The following is a 19,226-nucleotide window of genomic DNA, read 5'->3' as shown; positions in this document are numbered from 1 at the left end:
TAAAAAGCCAATTCAACTGAGTCCACTTTGAGCTATATAACGGAGTGTGATTTTTGACCGGGTCACCCTTGTTAACAGTCTAGATCAGCCGAGGGAGGACCGGTGCGAACTCGCCTTGGCATGAACAGTCCCGACGCAGCGAGTGCACTTGAATCCTGCTCTTGACGTTAAACAGACTTGACACAACAGCAGCAGCAGCAGCGGCGGGAGGAAACATGTCTCGAATTGTCGCTCGTCTCTTCGCTGTTGCTTCTCAACACACGACGGCCAGATCCGCGGTGTTACCGAGAAGGATCCCAGTATTCATCCGCCCCGTATCCACATCTCAAGGTACAAGGGGAGCGTTTGCTTTCCTTATTTGGCATTTCATTTTCTGGACTGTCCCGACTTGTAGCTGCCAGTCACTGCAGGTGCACCATGCTTTAGTTTTCTCACGGATGTTGGACTGGGATATTGGGATTGTTCTATCCATTGGAGGGTGCAGTTTAGTAAATATAAGAAACAGGCAGCTACAGGTTCAAGGACTGTTAAGAACAAAATGATGGGGTTTGGCTTGCACAGTTACTTTTAGAAGTTAAGTTTTAAATCTTTATGTCTGCTTTGTTTTATTAAAGTTACCCTCTTCTTTCAGAGTTCATATACAGGTGTAGTTATATTAATAATAGTAATGACAATTATAATAATGATAATAGTAGCAATAAGACTACACGTAGGACGTTATATATGTAATACAGTTAATTGTGTTCCAAGTCACGTGAAAACAAAAAAAAGGCCTTTGGACTTTTGCTCTCTGCAGGCCTGCAGTCTCTCACCCGTTACGATGAATCTACAGACTGGCAAAAGAAGCTCACCCCAGAGCAGTATGTAGTCACCAGAGAGAGGGGGACTGAGGAGGTGAGTGTCATATCTGTGTGTACCCTAAAGCCGATGTAACATTGTGAAATGTAAACGTCCACATCAGTGCAGGGCTTTGTCAAACCAACACTATCTCAGTGAACCTGACTGACTTGCATATTGTCTCATAAACATCAGCACAGTTCCAGGTGGACTTTGACCACCACTGTTGACCTGAGACAGGTTTAATCAGCCCAGCTACAGACCTTTGTTATATTATTAATTTTAAAACGGCCTGAGAAATAGCTGAACTTGAAATGCAAAGCAATTCTGCATTTAATAGTTAGAAGAATAAGGAGAATTCACTGCATTGCACTCACAAAACTGTGAGCTCAAAGACACAAACTTAATATCATGATGAAATCATCCTGATACCCAACAATTAGTCCTTTCCTGTGTTTCTGCTCCTAACAATGTGTTTTGGTGTGTGTTTGTTTTTATGGGTGCTCTCAGCCTTTTAGTGGGATCTACCTCAACCATTATGAAGTGGGGATGTACCACTGTGTCTGCTGTGATGCTCCACTCTTCAGGTAACAGCTTGCACCTAAGCATGATAGGGAAACATCAGACACACATGCACACATTGTTTGTTTTTGTTCCCATATTGACTTGAATATTTGTTATGAAAAGCTGGACTACAATCAATAACTTTTCAGCCACAACAATGTTAAAGAGACTGACTCCATCCACTCTTGTGTTAGTTATTCATTTATAAATGTATAAATACATTCATTAATACATTATTAATGGTCACTGAGGAAATGTTTTTCCCCCTCTTGATAGTTCAGAGGCTAAGTATGACTCTGGGACAGGCTGGCCTGCATTCAAAGAGGCTCATGGGACATGGGAGCGGGATGAAAGCCATGCCTCCATCATTCGTCGCCCTGACAACAGCCTGGGTAGTGCTGGGACAGAGGTCCTTTGTAAAAATGTGAGTTGTGTTCTTAGCTATGAAGCACACATTTAGTTTGCTTAATACACTGTAGCTGCTATAGGTAATACTGTGTGCATTTTTTTTAAAATAAAGCACTATAAATAAGAGTTTAAATCCATATTTTGCATTCAGATTTTCATTCCCAATTTTTTTTCAAAATACAACTGTCATTTATGTATTTTTGATTGGCTCATGACTTTGGTGTGTTTCTGTGTGTATGTTGTTCAGTGTGATGCCCACCTGGGACATGTGTTTGAGGATGGACCCGACCCAACAGGTCAGCGGTTCTGCATCAACAGTGTGGCCCTCACGTTTAAACACAGAGGAAACAACATTCCAAGAAAAGCCTGAGGAAAACTGACTTGCCACTGAAAACACTGTGCATGTTACTGTAGGCAGGTCCTCTTTAGGAGGCAAAATGAAGGTCCAGAATTAGAGCATTCATTTCATGGTTTTGATCAATACAGGTGAGGAGGTGAGAGGCTTTTTGTGGCACAAAGTATTAAATGTTTGAATTCTGGTGTAAATGGACATCCTGGTGTGTTTTAAACTGAAAGAAACTCTTGTTCTGAAAAAACTTTGGTTATATGCACTGGAGTGAGGGCTGATCACATACTGCATTACATGACACAAACCAGTTCTCAAACTGTCACTTCAGTCACTTAATGAGAAATATACTTCCCACCCTAATCACTGTATTGTTTTAAAAAAAAATGTTTTCTAATTTGTGTTGAACAGAAAATTTAGTCATAATGTGCGTCAACTGGATGATGTGTAAATGAGCAACTTTAGTGTGGGACACAGTGGCCAACACATTGATGTCAGGAAAAAAAAACAAGTTTTTAACATCATTATTATGTTTGACTTGTCTTCATGTCTGAAAAATGTCAAAATACACTGGCCCATTGAGAAGACCTCTTCTTCTGTACGGATTTTAAAACACATGAGCTTCTTATGACATTAATGCCTCGTTTTTTTCACTCTGGTGCCACCTGTACGAATCCAAATAGCTTGTCTGTTTTAGTAATTGTGCAGATTTGACTGATAATTTGTCAATAAATGCACGTTTTGTTTGTTCTATGACTCCATGGTTTTGCTTAACTGTTCTGTTTACTGTTCACAGTTCAGGATTAAATGAGAATTTAATGCTGCCCTCTGTAGTTCAAATGCACACATTGCAACACTGCAGCATGGCCTAATCTCTGCCAGTAAACCAAGTTAATATTTAACATTACAGACCATCCTCTGCTTCACGTTGTTTGTCTCCCGCTCTCTGTCTGTTTATGCATTTCTTCAGTGTCTGAGGTGAGTAAAACAGCTACGGAGCAGAGAGCAGACAGAGGCAGAGGGACAGAAACCAATAAGCTGAGCAATCCTACAGGACGACGAGCCTGACTCCTGAAATTATCATTGTCGGTGCAAGGATGGCTGGAGTGTGGCAACGTATGTTGGCAATGATGCTGTTGATGTGTGTATGTCTGTGGGGCTCCAGCGAGGCTGTAGGGGGGGCTAAGAGTCGACCGCGACCTCAAAGACGACCTCCCAAGAAGCCAAAGGTTGAACCTATTGATGTGACCCCACCAGCACAGAACATAGACATACAGCGGGTAAGAAACTGGTGGAGGAGGCAGAGCATATACACTACTGTATGTGTGTTTAACTGTGTATTATAGCTAGCTTGCTTGCTTGAATAATTAGGTTGCCCAGAATGCTTTTGATGTGAAGTGACCATTTTTAAACTTCTATTCAAAACAAATTGTGACAAGGCTGGAAAAAGATTTAGGAAAAAGCTGTGATGGAAAGAGAAGGTCTCATTTGATAAATTAGGGGAAGGCTGTTTCCAGGCAGTGAATTGCAGCTGCAGCTGAGAGCACCACAGTAAACAGTTCACTGTGCCGTTACCTGACCTTTGCTCGCAGACAGTTTGATTCTGTTTCTCATTTGTTTGTACCATAAGGGCACATACAAACAGGACTGCGAAAAAAAAAGTGGAAACCATGGCATATTAACACAACAGAATAGCCAAAAAGAGCTATTTGCTGCTTTGAGGAGAACATGAGGCAAGGACATTTTGTACCACTTGCCATACACTGGTTAACCCAGCAGGTTTTTGTCCCTTGTCAACATATTATTGAATGTGAAGAGAAACTTAAACAGCTAAGATTTGTTTCAGGGGGTTGTCCACTTGCAAACTTTTATCCAAGCACCCATGCTAAAGAGAGGAATCTTTTGGCAAAACAACACAGACATATGAGTCTGCTTGGTTATGGATTAGTGTGGGGGCTGGCAGTGTGGACATGCTTGTGTAATTATATCAATATGATGTTTTAGGCAATAAGGGGGATTTTCAGTGAAACAGAATAAAAGATGACAGAGCAGGACATTTGAAACAGATCTCTTTTCAGTAATAGAGCAGAGAAAGTTCTGATATTAATCTATATATTCCTGGTAATACCCTGGTAAAATTCTGATATGGTGAAATGTTTGTCAGTCTCAAGTAAAGTCTGCCTCCCAAACGTTTTATTTGCACATATTATGCCTGAGGCTTAAAAGCCATGAAAATCTTGCTTATGTTTCCTCCATTTCTGTCCCTTTTGCCTGATTCTTGTGTGTTGCAGATGACAGGAATATGGTACCTGCTAAACACGGCCTCCAAATGCTCATACCTGATGAATCACGGAACCAAAGTGGAGGCTACAGTCATGACCCTCACATATTCATCTGCCTCCAACCAAACACTGTCTGTTAGCACTAAAACACGACAGTAAGTACCACTATCTACATACTGTATGTAAATTTGAAGTACCTTGATTTATCTGGGGCTAACAGGGCACAAGTCTCGCCACTCAGTTGCTTCATGCTGACTTCATGCTCAAACCACATGTGCCTGATTTTAGAGGACTCCTTCTCCAGGAAGAAGGAGTCAGAACAGTTAAACCCATCAGCTTTCTTTCATCATTTTAAAAACTCTTGGGTCAACTTGACCTGGTTTTTGCAGAAAAACAGGGACTATAATACAGAGTATAAATGGAAAAGAATGTGTGCCTTGTTGTTTTTGTGGGGCATTCCGTGACATCTTTGTTTTGCGATGGTTGGGTTATGAATCCTTTTTTGGCTCAAGCAGAGGAAAACAGTTTTTTGTTTTTGCTCTTTTTCTCATGCAATATTAGAAAGCTAGTTCAATCGGAGGCCTGAAACAGAGACGGGACATTAGATTACAGAGAATTCACAGTTCAAATGTCTGTGTCCAAGATCTTCTCTACTCTTCTCAGTAATCACCAGTGTTGGGAGATACTGCAGGTCTACGATCTAACCCCAACCCCAGGAAAACTAACACTTAAAGGTCAGTCCCTCTATAAGCATGATAGTAACTCAGAATCGCTCTGTCTGACCATGCTTTCTGTTGTCTCCACCAGGACCTCGTCCAGAACTGAACACTGAGATAGTGATCGGGGAGACAGACTATACCTCATATGCAGTCTTGTACTATCAGAAAAAGGGCAAGATAACCTTGAAACTCTATGGTGGGGTCCTCAGCCATGTGATCTTTGTTTGGTATTTTAGATCTAAGAGCCAGTTGGTGGTATGGATAGTCTTGTTTTACTCTGGTAAATTGTTAAGAAAATGCTTTTATAATGTCATAATGTTTGCTTTTGTCCTTTGTATGCAGGCAGGTCTGTAGACAATCTGTCAGAGCCAATGTTGACCAAGTTTGAGCAACTTGCTGCAAAACAGGATTTGGGACTGGCATACCTCTTCCCTTTCCCCACATACAGTACGTCCACAATAAAAAATAAAATGGAATCAAGTATATTAATAACAGCAATATTTAATGTAAGCTGCACAATAAGCCTCAAGGACACCCTCCTTGAACAGGTCTTAAGTATTTAGCATATTTGTAAAAGTGGTGCCAATTTTCAAAATAAAATGTAAAAGATTTAGAATATTAAAAATAAATATTGCATCACAGTGTAATGCAACACTACAGTTAGGCTCTCTGATTTCCTAGAACTATTAAAAACTCAGCTCATAGAAAGGATCAAATGTAATCATACTGACATGCACGTCAAGTCAAGACAGTTTTATTTATGTAGCACTGAATCAGAACAGAAGTTATCTAAGGGCGCTTTTCACATACAGCAGGTCTTGACTTGCATCCTCCTGCTTCCTTTAAGTAACAGTGTAAAAAGATTTTAATTTTCCTTTCTAGGTCACTGTGGAAATGTGGACCAGGATCACATCATCAGTGAGTTAAATGTGATTTTTAATAAAATATGAAAGAAAAACATTCAAATAACAAATATTAATGTTTTCAAAAGTTATATTCACAAATACAAACAGCACATTTAATGCACAGCTAAAATACAGTGCTTTTAAAAATGGAAGTTAAAGCTTAAGCCTAGTTTATGACCTGGCTTTGAAGTGAATAACTAATGGAATGATACAATTTCAGAATGCTATGGTATATTGTATATTGTAAATAATTCATATAATTTATATAATATTTACATTGCTGGTGTGCATTTATGATCAGCATCGTAATATCTTTATAATGAAACTGTGATTGAAAAACAAGATAGACCATATGCTCTTATATCATGAGGAAGAGAGGGAGAGAAAAGCAGAGAGAGAGAGAGAGAGAGAGAGAGAGAGAGAGAGAGAGAGAGAGAGAGAGAGGCAGAGGGAGCAGCTCTTTAAGGAAACCAGTGACCTGCTGCCACGACCTTCCCAAACACTTTTCACGTTTCCCCTGCAGGTTGTGCATGTGTTGGCCCCGGCTTGTGTAACAATCAGTTATTTAAACTTTGTCCACAACACGTTATCCAATCTCTAACTGACTGATGAAAACATCAGCACAGCTTCTATGCAATTAAACCTGTCAGTCTTTGTTTTACAGACTGTGTCCCCACATGCTGAAGAATCAGAACTGAGCGACCGACAGCCTCCGGCCTTGCAGCGTTCAGCAGCTCTCACGCCAGGACACGACTACTGTTTCATTTAAAAATGTGAATATCAGTAAGAATGTTGTTCAAAGACTACACTGGGATCTTAAAGTGCAAAACTGTCAACTGTGAATGTTACCGGTTACAGATGAATAAAACAAAATGGAGTAAAAAGAAGTGTTTTCACTTAAACACAATCCACCATGAAATGCCATTATCATGCAGTTATCATTATCATGTTAACTCCATCTGACCTTTTTATTCTAATATTAACATTCAGAGTGTGTGTCTGTATTAATGCTTCTGGTGTGTGCGTGTGTGGGGACACAACAGAGGATGGTTGGGGGTGGGGTGCCGTTAACGAAGCCCAGATGTGGATCGCAAAAGGGGTTGAGAGAGTTTGGTTACAAAACTAGGTTACCAAATGTTTTTTTTTGCTGCTGCCTCTTGTTCCACCCTGCACCTCTTTGTGTGTGTGTGTGTGTGTGTGTGTGTGTGTTTGTTACATAACCAGCTGACTGCAAGTCAGTGCCTGTCTTGCCTCCAAACAAAGGGATCACTGATGAGTCCATCAATATATTTAAGTAAATGAAGAATTAACAGCCAATCAGCAGTTAATGTTTCACACAATGTAAATTATACAACTTCTCATAGACAGTGATGGATTTAGGGGGGCTATTCACCACTTAAAGAGATTAAATAAGTCAGATGAGTTAAAGTAACTCTGTTGTTCATTTAGGTGTTACAAAACTGAAGAAAGAGTTAAATAAATTTCCCCAAATTCTTCGTTTTATGAAGTTTTATGAATGTATTAACACTCCAAATGAAGTAACTGTGATCTGAGTGAAAGCTTGTAAACTGCAAAGAACAACTGAATCATTCAATGCGACACTGGCAGAGCTTTTTTTATGATAAAGAGCAAATGCATTTTAACTGTGAAATTCTTAAATATCACTGCCTCCGAGGTTTTAGCAATTCAATAAATATGTTCCGCAATAGGTTTGTTATATCCAGCAAATTCCTATATGGATTGAAATCTTATACCAAGTGGAGTTTACTGACTCACAAAGTTCATTTGATGCGTTTCCTCACTGAAGTTTAGCAAGTGCATCTGAATTTCTGGGAGCTTTCAAGTGGCATATGCTGAAAGAAATTTGCACTCTTACAAAATAGTTGTTTTGATAGTCAAGGCATGTCTGAGCATTTGTGGTGGAGGAGGGGGAAGAGGAGGGGTGTTAAAAGAATCCTATTATGTGCCCACTCTCCCTTTTCTTCTCCTCCTTCCCCCATTCTCCCCTCCTCACCTACCCCCTCTCCCACCCACACGTGCCAGTTGTGTAACTACAGTGATTTGCAAGCCAAAGAGTTTTTTTTTTTTTTGTTGTTTTTTTTGTAATGCAAAAGCTGGCAGTAGGAAGGAGGGAGGAAAGAGGAGGAGACAGAGGGGGGGAGGAAGGGATGTAGGGGGGGAGCAGGGGTTCTGCAGGATATATAAAGAGCCTCAGCTCGCCTGTACCTTGTCACATTCCACTGATACTTCACCCCGCTGCTGGAGAAGCCCAGAAACACAAAGGAGAAGCCATGAGGAACTCAATGCTGAGGATGCTGGGCGCATTGATGTGCGTTCTGGCTGCCTGCGCCGATGTCGTGCCTGTTAGAGACTTTGACCTGGAGAAGGTGAGAGGGAGAAAGGGAGTTGGTATTACAGCTGCAACCCCAGAGTAATTTGTTTGTATTGTTCAAGATGACTCTATCAATGTTGCCCATGTCAGAGAGGCAGGGTTATTAGGATCTGTGGATGGTGGTTTGGTGCATTTGCTTACTTTCAAGAATACCTTATGTGAAAGATAAGAGTAATTCAAGCGATTAAAGTGATGCTTTGATTCATTTTCTCCCTCCTCTTCTTTGTTTTAGATGGCAGGCAAGTGGTACATTGTTGGCTTTGCTACCAACGCTCAGTGGTTTGTGAGCCACAAGACAGAAATGAAGGTGGGCACTGCTGTAGTAGTGCCAACTCCTGGAGGAGACCTGGATCTCTCTTATGCCAACCTGAAGTAAGTGATTACGGTGTAATAATATTTTCAAAATAATTAATGATTCTCTTGTGGAAAAAAGATAACTAAACAAATCTCTTTTTCCTCTCTTTTTAGTGCTGATGGTACCTGCTGGAGGATGACTCACCTTGCTAAGAAAACTGACACTCCTGGACGCTTCACCTTCCACAGCCAGAGTGAGTACAGTACACACACACACACATGCACACAAGAGAGACATAAACGCACTCTTTCACTGGCCTGACCCATGTGTTTCTGCTTTAATCAGTCTGGAACAATGACAATGACATGCGCATTGTTGACGTCCAGTATGATGACTATGCTCTGGTCCACACCATCAAGACAAAGGACGGAGTGTCTGAGGTCCTCAATAAGCTTTACAGTAAGTCTGGCTCATTTGTAGCTGAGCTGCATTCTGGGTAAGCATTGTGTGTTGAATTCAGATTAAAGAAAGTGATACTGTGTTTGCAGGTCGTACCCAGGAGGCTAGTGCTGTCATGCAGCAGAAGTTCATACAGTTCTCCCAGGAGAATGGCATCCTCCCTGACAACATTGTTATTCTGCCTAAAAACGGTAGGTCATCAATGAAGGAAAATACATAGACACTTATTTACAAGTTTGTATAAAAAGTTCGGATCTTTGCTCATTGGCATCTTCATATGTGTTGCTACAGGTGAGTGTCCCGAGGTCTGAGGAACGTCCGCCGTCCTCTTTCCTTCATCGCTTGTGCTCTCAAGTCCCAGGCTTTCATCTTACAAGAGTCTTACCTTCCCTCCCATCCTCCCCTCGCTGTGATGTCTACATCACAAAGCTAAACCTGAGACAGTGACAGTCAACATTTTACTCCAGTCCCCTGCTGCACGCCAAAGACCGACCCTGATCCTAATTCAGACCTCATTTTCTACAACTCACGCATTATCTGTGGCATCAGAGTGGAACAACATAGCGCTGATTGTGAGAAAAATGGAAGGGAAACACGTAACTGTGAAAACTGCCAGTTTACTTTTTGTACATGCGTGTCTTTTATAACTGCTGATATCTTTTATTGTGTTTTATCTTTTGTTGAAATGAGCTCAAAGCCAATAAAAAATATATAACAATCTTTCAGAGTTCAGGGTGATTCATTTGTTTGGTAAAAAAAACAGCATCAGAAATTCAAATTTGAACTCGTGGAAGCCAGATCAGTACTGCATTTCACCTCAGGTACAGTATACTGCCCCCTAGTGATGGGCATAAAACTTGATTCTCAGAGATGCTGTTTATCTGGAGGATTTCTTTACAATAACATGCACATTTGTGGCACAGGATTCACATAAGTACAGAGTGTAGACAAATATAGTGATGATAGGGCTGCTATAACCCTGTATAAGAAGTACCAGATCATAAGACTTTACAGATGAACTGTGGGGCCCCTCTGTTTACTATAATATATACAATAAATTGAAAAATGATAGAGAGCTGAATACAGTGAAGCTCTTCGATATAAGCAGGAATACACTGTGCCACAACAAACTGTATTTAGAGTTGTCACGTAATGTCAAATGGCAGTAATGTGAAGAGCAGGTCAACAAACATGGCTGACTGCCCGTACTCACCGCTTATTTTGCTTGGCAATTTACCCAAGACACACGCTGTCGACCAGGGAGCAGCTGGTGAAGGATTTACACTGTAATTGAATTAACACATTCCTGTCAATATCAACAAAAACGGAACATTATTAGCTTCGTTATACCAGATGTTATTCCAGCCCTGGATGTATATCTATTGACGGACGGGGGGGGTTAAGCTGCCGCACGCGCACAGGGTTGAATAAAGTTTTATTGAATTAAGTTAAATTGACGACTTCTGACTGATGTTACATAATCTGACCACAAGGGGGCAGCCTATGACCTTCACATCATAACATAGCATATTGAAATGTTGCTCTCTAACAAATTAAAAATAATGTATATGATGTATATAAGTATATTTGTTCAGAAAATAGCTGCTTCTAATAGGCTTATAGATAGATTGATAGATTAAAGAAAAAGTATTGTCATTTCTCTCGCAGTATTTGATAAATGGAGCAAGTTCTGGTATTAAATTCCATTAGTTAAACTGAAATTCCTTTCCAATAACCCAGTCAGACAATCAGTGTGCCTCTTCCTGTCACTTCTCCCTCTTTTATCTTATTGATTTGTTTTAGCCTCCTCCTTCAAAATGAATAATTTACTGCATCTCTGCCCTTCTTAATTACTTGTTTTATTTCCTGGTATTTTGACTAAATTCAGGTGAAATGGCAGCCAGTCAGAGAAGAGGAGTGATGACAAGCAGCTGTAGGTCATGAATCTGATTCCCAGCCTTGGTATCATGCCGGCATAGGTGTTAATATGAATGTGACACGCAGACTGGTATTAAAGATCAAACACTCTTTATTGAACTCAACAGAATTGAAAGCAAAACATATGGGTTATGGTTTTGTCTGCTGGAGCTGATCATCCATTACCATCGTCGTTATGTTCAAGCCACATTTCAAGGGCATGTGTGCGTGTTTATGTGTAGTCTGAGTATTATAATTATCTTAAAAAAGGAAAGAAGAGTCACTCATTTGCCTTCGTGGATTGATGTATGGATGGTAAATTTGTCTTTGAGGCTGCAGTCGAAGGCAGGCTGAGATCACTAACTGATAAAATAATGCACAGTTAGCACTCAACCATGAGGCGACGATGATAACGCACAAAATCATTCATGTAACAGGGAGGCATGGCAGAAATCTGACCACACAGACGTACATAAAGCAAATTCACAATGAAATAGCAAAGTTGGCAGCTGGTTTTAACTGTAACACATTGTACTGTAAATGCTATGGTAAGGAAAACAGGTAAACATAAACTGACAGGAAAACAACATGGTTAGAAAATATAACGTACAATTTTTGAATGCATGTTGGACAACAGTGGCACTGTCAGTTCATTGCTCACAAAGCAGAGGCCTCCTCATTCTGAACACACTGCTCTTGTAACTGAATGAACAACCTTGACTCATGCTCTATCAAACATGCATGTTTGTGTGTGTATGTGTGTTACAGAAGCTAGGTGTAAACGTCTTGTGTATTGTGTAGCGTGCACCTTGTCTGCACGTTGACATAGCTGCTCCTGCTGCATAAAACCCTACACAACTACGCTTGAAAAAGTTGTACATTTCATTGGATTTAAGAGAAATTTGCTGGATTTTTTTTTTCACCCAAGCATTCTGAATTCAAAATCAAGCTTTGTTTGAAATTCATGGGAACACAGCACCATTCAAATCAGGACACATAAAACACCTGAAAACTCTGTTAATTGAGAATTCATGCAGCAGCAGTCAAGTTCTTATAGTAAGCATGTGTTAAGTAGTCTGGGGCAAGGCGAAATGGCTCAACACCTTGAAGGCACAATGGACTAATAAGCCAATTATCATCTTAACCTCGTCCCAGATCTTGAACAAATATTAGCTGTCAATGATTTTTTTTAATACTTAATGCATGGTGTATAGCGCACCAATGGAGCTCATTAATTGTCAGGTAAACTGTTCAATCTGTCTTTTCTGGCCGTCATTTTGTCCAATGTAATAAATCCTGTTCATCTGACCTACACATATACCCACAGATGCATGCATGCACTGTAAACCCACAGGCTACAACATAAGATGTAAAGATATACAAAGAAATCCCTTCACTCAAAGTCAAACATTTAATGCAGAAAATCTGAGCCGACTGGTGAATGACGTAAGACTCAAGTGTTTGGCAAAGAAACAAAAGGACCTCTCAAGTTTGAATGAGTAAAGGCTCATGGTTTCACCGATTCCAAATGAAAAGAAAGCTGCCGTGCTGAGCTAAACCAACCATGGAGTGTCATGATTTCCCATCATGCTCTGAGAAACCCCTCTCTGACCTCCCTCAGAAAGGAATGTCCCATACAATCGAATGTCATAAGATTTAAACATAAAACTCTATATTTCACACATATATAATGAACAGACGTATTGTAATATAGATCTGAAATTTCTCATTAGTGTTTATGTATTGGACTCTGAATAAATCTTTTGAGAAAAAAGAAAAAAAAAACCATAAAATATTGTATTTACAAAGTGACTTTTGGCATCCATATTCAACTCTATATCACCACAATATTAGTGGCATGTCATTTGGCTGATATGACTGTTGACAGACTGGTGTAACCATAGCCTGATAAATTAAAAAAAAAGGGGGTTTGGCATGTTGATTTGATCATTTTTGATAAAAGATTTTTGTTAAAAAATAAAATCAAAATGCAACAGAGACTGGCAATAAATCTGTGCTATCACACGACCCAGTAAGTAGAATTATTTGTCATATACAGTATTCAAAGGACTCCTGAAAACTCCCAAGCACGATACAAAGAAGGACAAGCCGGTTAGTATATACATGTACAGTCTTTTATAGCCGTGCTCCACTGAATAACTGTCCCTTTTCTCTCTCTAATACTCTGGATATATAAAAAAAAAAACAAAACAAACAAACAAACAAAAAAGATTCCTGTACACATCTTTCCCACATCCCCACCCTCTCTGGGAGGTTATTGTCCTGTTCAATGGCCATTCATCTCTCTCTCCCAAGATTGGTCATTGAATAAAACCTCCTCCATTTCTGTGGCCACTGGTCTGACGAATCGCTTCGTCCCTCAAAGTCCTGCTGTTGGTTGTTAGATGAACCACTCTTTCTTTGATTCGTCAATGGTTTCTGGGTTATCGGTGCCAATGATGGCCGTGTCCGCTGATTCGCCGGCAGACTCCCCGCTGCCCTTGGCCTCGTTGGTGTGGTAGGTGCCTTTGTGACGGAACATGTAGCGGATCAGGAACACCAGAGTACATAAGATGGTGAAGATCACCACTGCGATGATACCTGCAGAGGAGAGTGACGCAAACAGAATATCTTTTTGTTTTTTTCATCAATTTGAATATCATTCAGTATTTAGTCAGTGGTGTTTCACAGGGAAATCTAGAATACAATACCAGTTCCCAATGATTAAATGACAGTGATACATATATATATATATATATCCTTTATATATATATCCTTTTTATAATGCTAAGATGTTTTTCATTTTTGTGTATTTAATAGTATGACACAGAAAAACAGGAAAGATAGACAAAGAGAAGGGTTGATGACATGTGATAAAGGCCCCAAACCATCAAACCACCATGATGCCCCACATCTAATCAATTTCTATATTTAGCCACGGCATCTGAGGACATTGATTTTCAACACAAAGCTCATCTGTATTCTGAACTGATTCACAAACTGATATTCATGTTATTCTTGAGTGCATAATATAAAGTTACCTCTCGACACCTCATATGCAAATCTGACAAATACTACTTTTTAATACAAATGTGACGACATTGTGTACCTCCGATGATGGCTGAGTCCCTGTTGACTCCATCAGGAATCACCCTCTCCTCATTAAAGGGGAACTCTGCATCTGAACACAGAGGGGAGAGAGAGAGAGAGAGAGAAAGAAAGACACAAAGAAAGTCAAAACATAGTCATACATGAAAACATAAACAGACCAAAAGGAAGTTCAAAAATTTTTTTTTGTTGCCTTGATAGCTACACTGGAACAATTTGCGCACATTAAAATACCAGACAGATTGTTTTGCACCAGCATAAAAATAGATCTGTAAGTAAAAAGTCACAAGGATTAATTTCTTGCATAACTCGTGCTGAATAACAACATCAAAGTTTTAACAAAACACACTGTAATGCACTATTGGAGGAGGTCAGATACATGACTTGGTTTTTGTCTACACTGGCTCCAGCTTTGCTGCATACATACATCAGACAGTCAACTAAAAGTATATATCAATGTTATTTTCAGGGGATGACTAATGGAGTTTATTTAACGTATTGCAGCATTATATTAAGTATTTCAATAAAGAACCATGACATGTTAAGAGGCTAATGACAGCTAAAGAGAAAGATAAAGAGAAGAACTTCAAGGAGAAAGGTGATATTGTTGAGATCCCTATGTTGTCTGTAATTCCTATTGTGGAATAGACATGAACACTCAAAGTGCATAATTCAAACATAATGCACACAGACAACCTGCATATACACACACACTCATGCAAAGTGCTTCTCCCTGGGATGAGCTGTCAGCCATTTCTGCTGCTGACTGCATAGTTCTCCAGAGAAGTAAAGAGCATGAATAAGAAGGAGAAGAGGAGGCTGAGGAGGGAAAACGTGCTGAAAATAAAAGGCAACAGAGGGGAGAACAGCAGACATCAGAGTCATTATAGTCAGTTAGCAGCCTGGATGTGCTTGGATATAGTATCAAGAGTTAACTGTATATGAAAAGATGAGAGACAAGGGCAGAAAGACGAGAGGAGAAGACCAATAAAGTAGAAACTCAGAATGGAAAAACAAAAAGCCAAGAGAAAAAAAATCAATGAGAAGTCAGACAGTGATCATTATAGATGAGATCTATCTATAGAAAATGTAAAGCAGAATAAATACTGATCCTTCCTGTCTAAGGATGGTGGAGAGCTGACGGTGAGTTTGGACCTAGAGTCCAGATCAATGGACTGGATCGATGTCAGAGAGCTCAACATTCCCAAAGGTGCAGTTGGCACCAAGCCTGAGGAAAACAGCTGCATCTAGAAAAATGACTCTCTGGAAAACTAAACACTGCTGTGGAATGTAATATTAGACACAAGAGTACTGAGGTCTGCATGCACGTACATGAACATGCAAGCACAAAGGTCTGAAATAGAGTGTGTGAGTAACATCATCAACATCTTAAGGATGTTTTGGGTAAGTCTCACCTGTGTTGTCCAGATGCCAAGGATCTGTTGCAGCAGACATTGGTGGGATGGTGAGAGGTGACGCCCCGCAGTTGGACTCCACCAGTTTACCTTGGTAAGTCACCGGCGATGTGACTGCAGGTTGTCTGTCCGACTGACCGGCTGTCGGCGTGGCCTGGGCCTGTGTGGCTGTCCTCAGCGCGGACTTGAGGGGGGCGACTCCGTTGAACTGTACCCGCGACAAGCACCCGATGAAGCCTGGGGTGTTGTAACGCTCGATGAGGACCGGGTCTATGTGTCCAGTTTCTGTACAGAGACACAGGGTTGGACAGCAGCTGGAATCAGTGGGTCATGTTAACTTACAAGAAACCATGGCCATAAATTCAGAGAGAGGAAGAAACCAAACATCTCAGGCATCTCAGGCACAGACCAAAGCACATAAAGATGAACACACACAACACACTTCCTCTGAATGCTCAAAATTCTATGCGCACTCTTGGCGAACACACTCACAAACCAATCTCATACTCAAGTACTGCTGGGCTCAAATTTTGCTGATGCACAGACGCAGTAAACCACTACCCTGCAGGTCTCAAGCACCCAGTGAGAATATGAATCTGCACAAATGAGGAGTGGAAAGAGTGAAGGAAGATGAGGAGGAGTGAGAGAGCAGAGGAGGAATACACTGACACTGACCTCTAATGTCAAATTAAAGGATGAATAATGAGTTAACACCCTCTCCTCCCTCACAGTCCCTCTGTCTCTCCTCCACCCTGTTTCTCTCTGTTCATTCTCCTATTCATGGGAATCTTAGGTAGCATTAGACATGGGTTTCATACTGTACTGTATGTTTTTAAAAGAATGCAGGAATGTAAATCAGGAGAGAAAAAAAGAATAGGCTTCTTTAGTGATATACCATACTCAGAATTTGTTGTTTTTTCAATCAACACATGTTGCTTATTTCCCTCTTTCAAGCTATGCCTAATGAGCTGGAAAAAACTAACACCTGACAGAAATAACATGTACATGTGACAGTTACCATGATTTGGAGAGTGGGTGAATTACCTGAGGTCCAATTATTGCCATAGCAATCCAGACAAACTCAGATGTGCCTGTTCAAATGCAGCAATTTTCTGCACTTTTATCCTCTATCTCACTTCTGTTCGTCTCTCTCTTTTGATTGCCATCTCTTTATTTTGCAGAGAGAATTACCCCAGCGTGCGCACACGCACACCACACACACCACACACACACCACACACACACACACACACACACACACACACACACACAATCTCTCACATAAACCGATGCCTGAACTGCAGCTTGCCCACTGAGCTCAATCCAGCCAGCGCTATATCCCTGTTCAATCTGTGAATCACCGGATATTGGCTGTTTGTAGGTGACACACAGTATATTTTCTGGTGTTGACAAATAATGATTTTTACTGACAGTTATTTGAAGCTGAAAAGTAAAGACTGGTGACTTGTTTGCTCTCTGTCAGAGAGGGTATTCATTAAAAACAATCTACAAGAGTGTTCAAACATTGTCATTGTCATTTTGTCTCACATTCACTGTCAAATCAATAATCAAAAATGTTGGACAGTGCTTTACTAAACATTAAAACACGTCCACAGATCTTTGAATAAGTGCAGTGTAAAGATGATTCTTGCTGGTTTAGACGTTGCTATTGAAACACACATGCCACACGCAAACACAAACATAACTGCAGAGAAGATAAAAGAGAGGAGAAACTGCAGGCAGTGATCAAAATGATAAAGAAAAAAAAATCCCTCCAACACCTACAGTTCAGTAAAAGACATAAATGCTACATAAAACAAACATCCTCAAGACACACACCACTCTGGACACGCTCAAACCTGGACTGACTTCAAAACAGCAAAACTGTCTTAGACTCTTTCGCAGAGCTGCAAAATATCTTATTCCTTTCACATGAACTCTGGCTGCGTGCGCAGACGGAGCCTTGGCTTTAATTTTGACATGCATGGGCGCTCTGCCGCTGCACGACTGCGCCACACCCAGAAGGAACTGTTTGGACAATTCTGCAGCAAAATATGAACAAGGGATGACTAACCAGAGCACTGCTGTGTATGTGTATGTGTGTTTGTGTGTGTGTGTGTGTATGTTTGTGTTTATTCAATGAATCATGTTATGTTAGATGATGCTGTTCTGAGTATCTGGACATGGCTTATAATGTAATTCTCTCTCTTTATTCCATTTTGATGGGTCAAATACAAGTGTGTGTAAGTGTGTGTGTGTGTGTGTGTGTGTGTGCTTGTGCACTATTGATTGTCCTGCCAGGAATAGAGCTCAGCTAGCCCTCTATGAATTCATCATCTGATCAGACCTCCTACAGACACTTACACTGTGTATACTGTATCTGTTTGTGTGATGAAAACAATCATTTTACAGACACTTGATACAGGTTCTGCTGCAGCTCTCACACAAAACCACTTTGGATGCAAGATGAGGCATAAATACGTTTAGTTAAAACTCAAATGTGGCTCAGCATCACCTCTCTAATGAGGCACTGGTCAACAAGACAAATGCACCTGCCATCAATCACTTCACACCTTGAGAATGTTGTGGATGGTGTGTAACTGCAAGTGTGTATGAATCTGCATATGTGTGGGGGTGTGCAGAACAGGTGGAGAGACAGACTCACACAGACACAGGAGGGAAAGAAGCGTTACAGTAAGCACAGTGAGCTGAATACCAATAACAACAGTCTTATGAATACAGAATATGAATATGAATACAAGTCCTCTCTCTCCTGTACGCCTCAACCTGTGCTGAACACTGCAGAGGCCTGTGTGTGAATACTAATAGGCTCTCTGTTAGGAAGTAACAGGCTGCTTTGCATACAATGCAAGTGCGGAGTGAATAGCCGACAAGCCTCCCTTGTTCTAGATTTTTTTTGGGACCAGTGATTCACAAGAGAGTGTTCATCAGAAAGCAGATGATTCCTGTTAAAATAACACATAGTACTCATAACGTGGTGCGTTTAATATCAACTGAGGGCAAGGCTGTTGCTGATAAGAGGCCTCAATGATTTTAATGGCATCATATCATTGAGTACTAATGGAAGCACAAGAGGCACATGGATTGCTGGTGAAATCTGATATATGAGCCCTGTAAAAATACCACCTTTGCGAAGTTGTGAGTGTTTAGTTTTTATGGGACTGTATTAGACAGGCGTTGATTCAGCTGTATGGATAAACCATACAGGAAGAAAAGAAGTAATGCTGAAATGAAATGCAACAAAATACAAGCACACAAACAGGGCTATAAATTCAATCAACACATTTGTTATGCTCTCTCAACAAAAACTTAACATTATAAGATTCATGAGGTGACAAGACTACACTGTATATTGTGATTTTTATGGATAGTGTGGCCATCCCTGGTTCATTATCACCTTGTAAGAACCAGTCATCAAGCGCTGATCATCAGCTTGGTCTGGTGGACTTCAAAATGGCCTTTCCAGACTAATCAATACAACATGGGCAAATACACACAGCTCTCCATACACTAATCATGATTAGAACAGAGCAGAGACTAATCCATCTCCCTTGAGACT

At 40.5% G+C, this 19,226-nt stretch overlaps 4 protein-coding genes across 4 annotated transcripts in view; 3 read left to right on the top strand and 1 right to left on the bottom strand.

The window, feature by feature from the left end:
- Nucleotides 1–66: 66 nt before the first annotated feature.
- msrb2 (methionine sulfoxide reductase B2) lies at nt 67–2,911 on the top strand. Its single transcript, XM_018701980.2, has 5 exons — nt 67–330; nt 797–894; nt 1,348–1,424; nt 1,678–1,825; nt 2,057–2,911. The coding sequence occupies exons 1-5, from the start codon at nt 216–218 to the stop codon at nt 2,177–2,179; spliced, it is 561 nt and encodes a 186-aa protein (XP_018557496.1). The 5' UTR covers nt 67–215; the 3' UTR covers nt 2,180–2,911.
- Nucleotides 2,912–3,111: 200 nt separating this feature from the next.
- c8g (complement component 8, gamma polypeptide) lies at nt 3,112–6,948 on the top strand. The gene is made up of 7 exons (XM_018701978.2): nt 3,112–3,435; nt 4,447–4,592; nt 5,101–5,171; nt 5,245–5,352; nt 5,499–5,603; nt 6,039–6,074; nt 6,726–6,948. The coding sequence occupies exons 1-7, from the start codon at nt 3,253–3,255 to the stop codon at nt 6,743–6,745; spliced, it is 669 nt and encodes a 222-aa protein (XP_018557494.1). The 5' UTR covers nt 3,112–3,252; the 3' UTR covers nt 6,746–6,948.
- Nucleotides 6,949–8,275: 1,327 nt separating this feature from the next.
- ptgdsb.1 (prostaglandin D2 synthase b, tandem duplicate 1) lies at nt 8,276–9,927 on the top strand. Its single transcript, XM_018701981.2, has 6 exons — nt 8,276–8,448; nt 8,686–8,825; nt 8,922–9,001; nt 9,094–9,207; nt 9,297–9,398; nt 9,499–9,927. The coding sequence occupies exons 1-6, from the start codon at nt 8,353–8,355 to the stop codon at nt 9,516–9,518; spliced, it is 552 nt and encodes a 183-aa protein (XP_018557497.1). The 5' UTR covers nt 8,276–8,352; the 3' UTR covers nt 9,519–9,927.
- A 1,291-nt stretch (nt 9,928–11,218) lies between these two features.
- Nucleotides 11,219–19,226, bottom strand: part of cntnap2a (contactin associated protein 2a) — a 302,841-nt gene continuing 294,833 nt past the window's right edge. Inside the window, 3 exon segments of the mRNA XM_018701983.2 lie at nt 11,219–13,725; nt 14,234–14,305; nt 15,648–15,932. Of these exon segments, the coding sequence (XP_018557499.1) occupies nt 13,526–13,725; nt 14,234–14,305; nt 15,648–15,932 (557 nt within the window). The 3' untranslated portion in view covers nt 11,219–13,525.

This window comes from Lates calcarifer, linkage group LG24 (genome assembly GCF_001640805.2).
Source record: "Lates calcarifer isolate ASB-BC8 linkage group LG24, TLL_Latcal_v3, whole genome shotgun sequence".
Lineage (NCBI taxonomy): Eukaryota > Metazoa > Chordata > Actinopteri > Centropomidae > Lates > Lates calcarifer.
The sequence above is the reverse complement of the archived record's forward strand: the minus strand, read 5'-3'. Positions and strand labels throughout refer to the sequence as shown.